Below are 10608 nucleotides of genomic sequence, written 5' to 3' on the forward strand. Positions count from 1 at the left end.
CTATTTCACTGTCAGGGTGGCTAGGACCTGGAACCAACTTCCAAAAGAAGTGGTGCTGGCTCCTACCCTGGGGGGTCTTTAAAAGGAGGCTGGACGAACATCTGGCTGGGGTCGTTTGACCCCAGTATTCTTTCCTGCCGCGGCAGGGGGTTGGACTATGATCTCCTCGGGTCCCTTCCGACCCTACCAACTATGAAACTAAAGCTCATCAAATGAGTTTTAGTTAAAGCATCTTGTGGTCATTTTTCAATGTTTAGGGGTTTAATACACGCAGCTGTCCAGGAACTGCTTTAGTTAAACCCCTCTCCTCTGCCCCTGAGCATGTATATAGACAGCCAACGATACTATTTAGTACCTATAAAATGCTTCTGATTAGTTGATCTCAAAGTGTCTTGACACCTATTTTCAAGGTAAGGTAACAGGCAAGATGGTGATCTTACAACAAGACAAAAGGTAATTAGGTACAAAATCCATTCTCCAGGCTGCCTTTGTAAGGTCATATTCACTAAACTGATGGAGGAATTTCAGCAGGCTTGGGAATTTGGGTGGCAAAAGCATGAAAGGACTCTTCTCTTCAGTTTTAGTTTCATAACATTAGTTTTTTTCATGAGATGAGGTGACTGTATGAGACTTTTTTAATTGAATGGAGGAGAGGCTACTAGCTGAGGTTGACAGTGGTACATGACAAATTATGGGAATCTGATATCAGCATGACAAGAAATCCTGAAGGTTTGGAAAGAATTTTCAAATAACTTATAAATGTATAGTATGAAAATGAAGGAAGAGCTGTTGAATGTCAAACTGAAATTGAAATAGTAAAGCCTTCCCTAAAGGAGATACAGATCCCTGGTTTAAAAACTTACAAATAATAAAGCACCAGGGATAGACAATCTTCCAGCCAAATGTCTGAAATTCAGATTTGAAGCATTAAAGTCCCACCTTCATAAAATGATTAAAAAGATCTGGAGAGAGGAAAAAAAGTCCAAACAATAATAGCAGGCAATAATACGCCCAATTTACAAGAAGAGTGACTGGACAGAATGTAAGAATTATAGGGGTAACTAGCTCCTTACTAAGTACAACACGGCCTACCATTGAAATTGAAGAATAAGGGAAAGATCTTCAGCTGAATGGATTGCATGAGGTGTTTACATTTACAGGTGATATCTACACTAGTAGGAGAAAAAATGGAAGTGGTACAAAAGAATACAGAGATCATAAAGTGAAAGGTCAAAGAAGTTGGGAATGCCATCAATGTTAGGAAGACTAAATACACGATCACATCCAGAAATAAATCACAAGATTACAGAAAGATAAGGATAGGGAATGTCAATGTGGAAAGGTAAGAACATTTAATATTTAGGAATAATTAAGGCAACAATTTACAGAGCTAATATGCCTACTGAGCCTAGATAAAATAAGGGCATCAAAGAAAATCTCAGGAAAGCTCAAAATCCAGTTGAATAATACAACCTGTCCTTTTATACAGATGTGAATCCTGGACACAGATGAGGGAAAATAGCAGAATGCTGCAAGTATTTGAAACAAAGTGCTAAGTGCAATAAAACAGAGTATGGAGGAGTAGACATAATCAGGAACTTGTGGGCCTTTACAAAAGACCTGATGCCTTGGGCAAGATAAGAGTGCAGAGAATTAAATGGGGAGGTTATATCGCAAGAACCGATGAGAGAAGGTATGAGGGGCAGATTTTGGAAGCTGAGGTGATGGGTTTTAGACTTCGAGGTAGACCAAGGCAGTGATAGGAAGATACCATAAAAACTGATTTGGAAGGGATAGGTGAAGATGCAACAAGGTGGAAGGAGATTGCACAAGATAGGAGGAGATGGAAGGCAGTTATAGGCCCTTGAGGCCTGTGAAACCAGAGAGATTGAGAGAGAGGGAGAAGTCATTAAGGTGTACTTGACCTTTGTGGGACTGTGAATTTCAAGAGTAGATTGTGGTGAACTTTCTGTACTGGTGCTGTAATGCTACAAAAACTTTAGAACTATACAAACTTCTTTTTCCAAGTATTTCAGTTTTGTCTCATAACTCAGGATGTCAAAGGAGAAAAATATTTTTTTGAAAAAAAGATCTTTGAAAAAACGATATAAGAGTTGTAATGTATTTTACTACATTTGGTAACTAGATTGTGCTAGGTTTTATAAAAATATGTCATACCTGGAAGGCTCCAAAAAATGCAAGCACTTGAAGGAATCAAAAAGACCATCTCCAAAATGATTAGTTTTGGGAACACAACATACAAAACAGAGTAAAGCAGGTTATTTTTTTGCATTTGTGGAAAAGGGAAATCAAGAGATGTATTGCATAATACTACACAAATGCCTTCGAAACACATGGTGAAGGAAAAGACATTATTCATGCCAGCTGAAAGTGGTTTTTAAAAACAGAGAATGGTACAGGTATCAGTATATGACTATGAATATGACAAAAGATAAGAATTTGATGAAAGAACTCCATAAATTTATAGTTGTTTTCTGTCTACCATGAACCACAGAAAAAATACTTTGAATATTGACAGTTTAGATACACTCGAGTGCCAGCAGTTATAAAGCAATGCTGTCAGTGATGTAGTTAAAAAATAAATTGCATGAAAAACAAGCATGGACGATATAGAGAAATATTCTTAATGATATTGAGTTGATTGGCATTTCAAGTTTTATTTACTTGCTTGTACAAGAATGAAGAAGATGACTAACATTTACAAAATGTTTAAGATGGATATTTGGGAAACATGCTGGAGTTTTAGTCTGATATAATTAAAATTTAAATTTTTATCTTTCACACTTATCCCCACTCCCCCTTAATCTCTTCTGTCAGTAAATAAAACAGAATTTAGTTGGTCATACTTTTTTACATAAAAATAAAATCTATTTACACTCTGCTGAATGAGAAGATTGTTCTTCTATTTCTGGATACTCAGTTGAACAGTTTTCTTGTCCATGTTGGAGGGTGTGCAGCAGGGGTTGTTCATCCAGGGGTGGGAAGGTTGGGGGGCTAAAAATAGCTGGGTCAGGGTAGGGGATAGGAAGAGCACAGGCTTGGGGCTGTTGCATGGGGCTTCCCAGCCCTGGGGCTCCAAGGCTAAATACAGACAGTCAAAAAACCCAAGCCTCAATCAATACTTTGCAGGTTAGTGTAAACTGCAGAGATTAAACTGAGAAACAATTGGACATGCATTTACTTTTGATTCAGCAAATGCAGCCACATGCCTGCAGTGGCTCAGGCCAGACGCCAGGGGGCACTAGAGCACACCTCTTTGGCATGTAGCCAGCATGGGCTGTGTGTTCATTTCCTCTTCCTACTGCCTCTGAGGTCTCTGGGATTTGCAGTCCAGAATCACAGCAGCAGGACTCTCCAGGGTTGCTCATCACTTTCTCTTCCTGATTCCAGGTGCCTCTGGTATTTGTAGTCCACAGTTGCAGCCCACAGTAAGTTTCAGTAAGTTTAGCAGTGGGGCAGTTCTGTACTCAGGGGAAGGTGGGTTTAACCCCCTCCCTTGCCCCAGACCCTAGCTGGGATTTGTTTGGGGAGGTGGGACAATCCCTGGTCTCCCTGCCCCCCAGCCCTTCTTTGCTGGAGCAGACAGCCCAGCCCAGCCCAGCTGCAGGGCTGGAAAGCATGCTGGGGGACTGTGATTTAACTTGAACCAGGAAGGGGTCTGGGATAGAAGTTTCATAAACCAGGTTGACCCAAATCAGGTAATCTGATACTATATTCAACCAGCTTGATTTTTAAACCAGTTTCAGCCATTTAGAAACTGGTGTATGTGCACTAAGCTTCTGTTTTGTTACAGGTTTAAACCCGTTTCTAATGACTTAAACTGGTTTGTGTGTAACTTCTGTCTGTAGCCCAAATGTGTGTAGATGTTCACTAGATATGGCTAACCTGTTCCTGCTGTAATTTTAGTTTACCTTGGGTGAACTAAATTAGATTGGTCCCATCATATTTTGCGTGATTTAACTTCTCCTAATGTCTACACAGATTAGGGTTAGGTTGATCTAAATGCCACATTTGCACATACCCTAAAATGTATTAAATATGGCTTAAGTGGTAAATCTGTTGTGAAGAACAAAACATAAGGACAAATGGCTGTAAACTGCAAGATTCAAGTTATTGTTGTTTTGTATGATTCCCTGGCGAAATATACAGGGACCAATTTTAATTTTAGGATTCACTAAATGACTAGAGATTGTCAAAGCCTATGTAATATTTTGGGGGGAAAATTGAGTAAAGCTGGTCTAGTTGTTTGTGATAAATACTTCATTTGCCAAAAAAGCAGATTAAGGTAAAATAAAATTGTCTGCACATGTAATTGATTTAATCTGCCAAATAATTTGAGGTGAATAAAAAAAATGAATAAAACATTGTCTAAATGAACTAGCTTTCTATTTCAAAAACAAAACATTTTGGAATTTTGGGACTAGAGTTACAAAGGACTGTAGTGGCCAAGAAGCCAAGGTATTTCACAGTAAACATTCTGCATGCCCACATCCTCTGTGTTATATCTTATGAAAAGTAAATCTAACCTTTTAATTTAGAAAAGCAAAAGGATACCTTCCCTCCTCTCCCCCTCCCTCCCTGCATAACTTTTCTTCAAAGAATGTTATCCATTAATGAAGGAGATGAAGGAGGTTAGTATTTTATGTGGGTAACAATAACCAGCCACGGAAATGTACCATAGCAGACATGTTGATGCAGCTTCAGTGCTTGAGGCAGTGAGCAATTTAAGCAACTCAGGTGCTCATTCCTTTGAAACGTCAATGTACAATGCCACCCACAGCTGTTAATTGCCACATCTTGTCAAACCATCGGTTTATGGCTTACTACCCATGGTAATAGTCTGTAACTAGAGTTGGTCAAACATTTTTCAGTTATGCTTCCTCAAAAATCCAATTGAAGAATGGTTTTGAATAGTTTTATATATTTTTTTTGGGAAGAGGGGAGAAGAAAAACTCTAAATGCCTTGATGCTCTCGGGGTGCATCTACGTGAGACACTTATTGCAGTTGCCTAATTAGCTCTTCAGTAAAGCATCACCATCTACATGAGTGGTACTATTAGGCCACAGTGAACTAATTCACTCCACCATAGGATAGTATTGCCCAACACAAGTACTATTTTATGGCAGAATTATTTACTCTGCCCCAGTGCACATGTACATGGTGACCGGAGCTGGCTGAGGCCCGAGGGTGCTACAGTGTGGGGCTGCCTGCCGACTAGCATTGTACTGTAGCACCCTTGTACCCCAGCCAGCACCTCTGCAGCATGTTGAACTGGGCAGGAGCATCCCCAGGCTGGCAGGCTGACCCCCTCAGGCCTGCTGTCAGCTGGAGCATCACCACCTCAGCTCAATGTGCTGTGATTCCAGGCGCACATGTAAATGCTGTGCCTGGGAGCAGTAAACTCCGGTGCAAACTACCAGAGTTTGTTGTGTCAAATTAATTTTGCATGTAGACTCTGTCTCTCCATATTTGCGCTTTTCACAGAAATTTTATTACTTTGATAAAAGGTTTTCTAAAATTTTTTCCCTTTGCCATTATTATAGTTTTTGGCAAACAAGCAAACTCAGTAACTTTTCAACTAAAAAAAAAAACATGAGAAAAAAGAAGTAAAAAGTTTGCGTTAGTTTTCAAAGAAATTGTGAAATTAATTTTCCATTTTTCAGCCACCTCTAACACTGACTTATGGAGTTTTACATTTACATTAATTAATGTAAAAAGGGAAATCATTTTGATGTACATATCCCTTGGGCATCCAATGAAAGAAAAAAACTTCTTCCCTCAAAAAACTTAAAATATAAGGGACAAATGCTCACAGATACAGACATGCTATTTCCATTGACTTTATTGGGAGCTAGAATTTGGCTGTAAGTCAGGCTACCCCCGTAGCCAAACATGACTCTAATCTATGGTAGTTGGTGAGGTAAACTTTACATTTGTGTAAAGAACAGTAGAGGCACACAGTAAGCACAGGGAGGGAATTCTGCTCTATGAGGAACATGTTTAAAGGAAGAAGATTCTAAAGCATCTTGTTTCAGAAATGTCTTGTTTTACTTGTGTTATAGAGGTATGTTTATTTGGCTATGTGTCAATAAAAATAGGACTATAACAGATTAATTAGTCCATCAGACAAAGCAAATTTAGGCAGATCTCTACCAATTTAATTTCATTGTGAAGCATTTATCTACTGGAAATATATTTCAAACTGTTTGGGGCTGTTGGGTTTTTTTTAGCTTACTTCTTTTAGCCCTTGCCATGAAAAGCTAAAAGTTGACGAAAGTAAGTTTTTAAAGTGGAAATGTGGTGTATGTAATATATTTTACATGTAGAAAGTAAGGATTAACTCTTGAACCCTGCCTGAGCCTATAGAGTCAGAGGGAGTGTGAGGATTAGAAAAATGTTTTTGCCAGTTACTGTAGGTCACACAAATGAAACAGTGCCAGAATTTCAGTCAAAAGTTTAATTGCTCTTAGAAGTGGGTTGAGTATCAACATGACCCATTTATGCTTTTCCAAAAGTGCATTATCTCAGTGCAGGTTTGGAACAGTTTTGCTAATTGTGGGCCTGTGTCCAGTTTGAACATATAACAATGTGGGAGAAGGATAGTAATTTTCTGGTAGTTAGCCAACAACTACTTAAGTTAACTGAGGTGTCAAAAAAGATTTGAAGAACCAGCATTTCCAGTAGTTTCTGAAAATGATGGTTTAAGCAAAGAATTAGCTTAGTTTTAAAATGTTAGCTAGGGTATCTACTAATGTTGAGATGTTAGTAACAGTACTTGACATTTACGTAATGAAGTATCACACTACTGCAATGGATAGGAAGATGAAACTGGCACAGATAGGTTAAGGTTGAAACTGCTGCTGATTTTTGATGCCTAATCTGAGACTACTTCTTGTTCAATTCTTGAAAACAGGCCTGACGTACACAAATTTGGGTCATTGAATTGGTGGATTCTTGAATATTTTCTCTTATACTCCCTGTTCTCAGTAGTGCTGATGTCCTGTGGTTCATTTTTGACAGGTCGAGACTATTGAGGTTTATATTCTTAAATCATCTAGGCTGTCGTCTTAACTGCAATTTATGGGTATGCTAGCTTTTCAGTCAAAATCCCAAACTGATTTGAAAAGTTTACCTTTTATGTTAAGATTTAGTAATGTGAGACAGGTTATCATCCTGCCTTTTTCACTCTTTCTTGTTTGCAGGAGAAAGCCTGACACACTGACAAGGCATCTGGTATGAATCTGATAGATCAGTTAGAGGTAGTGGAGTCCCTGACAATTTCCCACTTGATGGGAAAATTGTAAGTTTGAAGGTAGCCAGTTCAAGAGCTGAATAAAACCTTCCAAGGGTGGCTTAAAGTTGTGTCTTTCTCTGCTGATAGATTGTAAAAAAAGAAGTGTTTTTTTTTTTTAAAACTGTCTCTAGTGGGTTATGGAATAGAGAAAATCCCACACAATTTACTGATTCGTTTTGATGCACTGGCTGGGGGAGTAGTTAGCTGATTGCACGATTTCACAATGATTACACACTTAATTTATACAACACAATTTTATTTTAAAACTCTTTACTACGTATATAACACTGCTTAGCTTTAAGAAACACCACAAACATTAAAAACACAATAATTACATATATCAGAAACAATGCTCCAAATGCACTTCCTTCCCAAACAATGCTATAAGAATTAGTGTTACAAAAACAACTACAATTACAACTAAAAGTTAAATTTGAATCAATACTGTTATTTTTCATAATATACTTACAATCCTAGAATTCCGAGAAGCCAAATACCAAAATATGGTTTCATTCCTCAGTAGTACGATTTAATGGGTTGGCCTCAGTAGTACGGTTCAATAGGCTGGCCTCAGCAATACGATTCAATGAGCTGGGCTCACCAGTGATAGGACTACGTCCCCTTCCTTCAGTCCCTTTCGGGCGCTCCGCGGCTTCAGCGTGAACTAAGAGATTCGTGTTCACGGAGAGGCTTGATTAGGCGATCAATCTAATCTGAACTTATACTTGCGATTCTTCCTTCGTTGTTCTGCAAGTGAAGTCACCTCCAAATTGGGACAGTAAGTTACAGGTTTTTATTGAGTGAGCTGCCGTCATTGGGCTCCTCCTACTCAATTCATCATAACTCCCAAATTTGGGCTCGGATCTTACTCAACAGAAATTACCTTTGTTGAGCATTTTAAATTACTCTTGGGGAAACTTCTTCCATATCACTGCAAATACCCTTTTCTTCCTGAAACTGGCTAATGGGCAACCTTTACAAACATTCAAACTATTTCATTCAATATGACAAAAACCACACAAAACTATGAGATTTTTTTTTAAACTTCAGGTTAGAGAATAAATATAAATTTATATGCCAACATAAGATTTGTCTTTTTAGCTAATTAATATATATATATTTACCAGCTATAAGGCAGAATAGCTTTATTTGAGCTCGTTGTACTTGTGGTCTTAACAGCCAGAGCTGGCAAAAAGTATAACTATATAAACAATTCCTGTCAGAACTTTCTAAAAATATCAACCTTTTTGCTCTTTTTTTGTAAAAATAAATAAATAAATAAATAAATAAATTCTTTTTATGAAAAATTTTGACTAGGTCTATTGCTGATTAAAATACAAAATAAAAATTTGGCAAACAAATTGTTGAATTAAAGATCAGCTTTTTCAAGCTCTTCCGGAACTTTGTTTTAATATTTTAAATAATGAAAATTATAATTTCAGTTATGGCAGTGACATGACTGTACCTGTTTTTTTTTCATATTATGTGAGACATCATCAACATTTTATATTTATTTGCTTTTCTGTGATACTCCTCATCAAGGCTGATTTTGTTGCAACAGTTATGGAACCTACAGACTGAAGAATCTCTGACTCCCATATGTACTTGGGCAGAGCCAGTCTTGTTGAATGACAGTTTTTTACCACTGGTTTGGCTTGTGAAATCCCTAACTGAAGTTCCTTAAGGCACAACTCTGCTGTGGGCAGAACTCTGCTGTGGGAGCAGATGACAGATGACCCAGCTTCTTATTTATAACTTACTTTGGAAAAAGAGTGTCCCCTGGATAATGATAATGTGGAACTTTTGAATATGCACTTAGAAAAAAACACTGAGAGGTCCAAGATTAAGTAAGGTACGTAAAAAGTAGTGATACTGGAGATTATAGCATAATACCTTGTCCTTTCTTTCAATAGATGTGTCCAGAAAGCACCAGAAATATCAGGGAAGTACAATGTGCATCATACAACAACAAACCATTTATGGGTCGACTTTATGAATGGGAGCCCTTCTCAGAAGGTAAGGGAAGACGGATATGCTTTGTGCGTGTTATATGGAAAGGAAAACAGCTTTAACTCAAGAAGTACTGATAGGCACCATCTCTCCTTAAGCCTGTACGAACCCTTCTCTCTTAATCCGTTGAAGCCATATGTGACAGTAAAAAGCTTAATACTGGTATTTCCTGGGGTCCAGAGCTATGAAACCACATATGTCCTTGAGTTTGTCTTAGCTAGTAAAACCAGAAGCCATTCCAAAAAGCAATGTTTTCACTTCTGTTTTTTGGGGGGTGTATCCTCAGCTGGGGTGTATCTTATGTAACACCATGTGAATGGAGCTGAGCTATTTTATGGCAGCTCAGCATCTGACCCTGGGTAATCAGGATTCTCAATAACCACAATTTATTTTTTCTGTTGACTTGTTCAACAGCTGGAATGGTGAAAAAAGAAGGATAGCTGAGTTAGGAATTTGCCTAGCTGGGAGTTGAACTGAATGCCCTGAAATACAAAAGAAGCAGCCATACTAGTGGCCTGCTACCCTTCGTGTCCCCAGTAGGAGGATGTCAGAGGGGTGCAGAGGAGTCAAACTCTCTCCTAAGGAGATGTATTTTTGGAACTTTGAGGTCCGATTTATTTATTCATTTTTGTCAGCAGTGCTTGGGCCCACCTCAGGCATAATCTGTGATTATCACTGTATAAATATTTATGGGGTGTATAGCAATTTTATTCTTTAAATATTTCTCTGTCACCTGAGAAGAGGCTAGTTTGCTTTATGTCTTATTTCCTTATTAACATTTTACAAAAGCTTGTTTCCCAGAAAACATCAACAGAATAAAGAGAACTTAAGTATAGAGAAGTGTGAACATCTGGGGGTTGTGCAGGCCAGGAGCAGTCCGAGGCTTTCGGGGGCGTGCGGCGGGCTGTGGCCAGCAGCCCTGGCACGTGGGTCGGGGAATTCGGCACGGCGGACTAGAATTAGGCACGGACGCGTAGCGGTTGATTAAAGATTATTTTACTTACACCGTAGATGGTCGCGGTGCTGGCAAGAAAACTTGCTTGCGTTGCAGTTACAGATAGAAAAGAAGAGCGGACAAGAGTTCTAACCGCGAACTCTGGTCGGCAAGACCAGTGGTCGCCGGAAGCGACGCTGCGTCGGTGGGCGGGGTTGCCGGCCGAACTCTTGCGGGTTCCTCCGAAGCTCCACCCTTCTCTTCCGGTTCTTCCACGCAGTCTCCCTCTTGCTTGGCGCCATCTTGACGTGGCGTCTCAAGATTTTCTTTCACAGCCGCCTCTTTGAC

The 10608-nt window shown here is 39.0% G+C and overlaps 1 protein-coding gene across 3 annotated transcripts in view; it reads left to right on the forward strand.

The window, feature by feature from the left end:
- Positions 1 to 10608, forward strand: part of THSD4 (thrombospondin type 1 domain containing 4) — a 675583-nt gene that overhangs the window by 118879 nt on the left and 546096 nt on the right. For all 3 annotated transcript variants that reach the window (XM_025213010.1, XM_025213011.1, XM_025213012.1), the window contains one exon: positions 9230 to 9332. In XM_025213010.1, the coding sequence (XP_025068795.1) occupies positions 9230 to 9332 (103 nt within the window). The remainder of the gene's footprint in view (positions 1 to 9229; positions 9333 to 10608) is intronic.

The sequence above is a fragment of the Alligator sinensis genome, unplaced genomic scaffold, assembly GCF_000455745.1.
Source record: "Alligator sinensis unplaced genomic scaffold, ASM45574v1 scaffold913_1, whole genome shotgun sequence".
In the NCBI taxonomy this organism is placed as follows: Eukaryota; Metazoa; Chordata; order Crocodylia; family Alligatoridae; genus Alligator; species Alligator sinensis.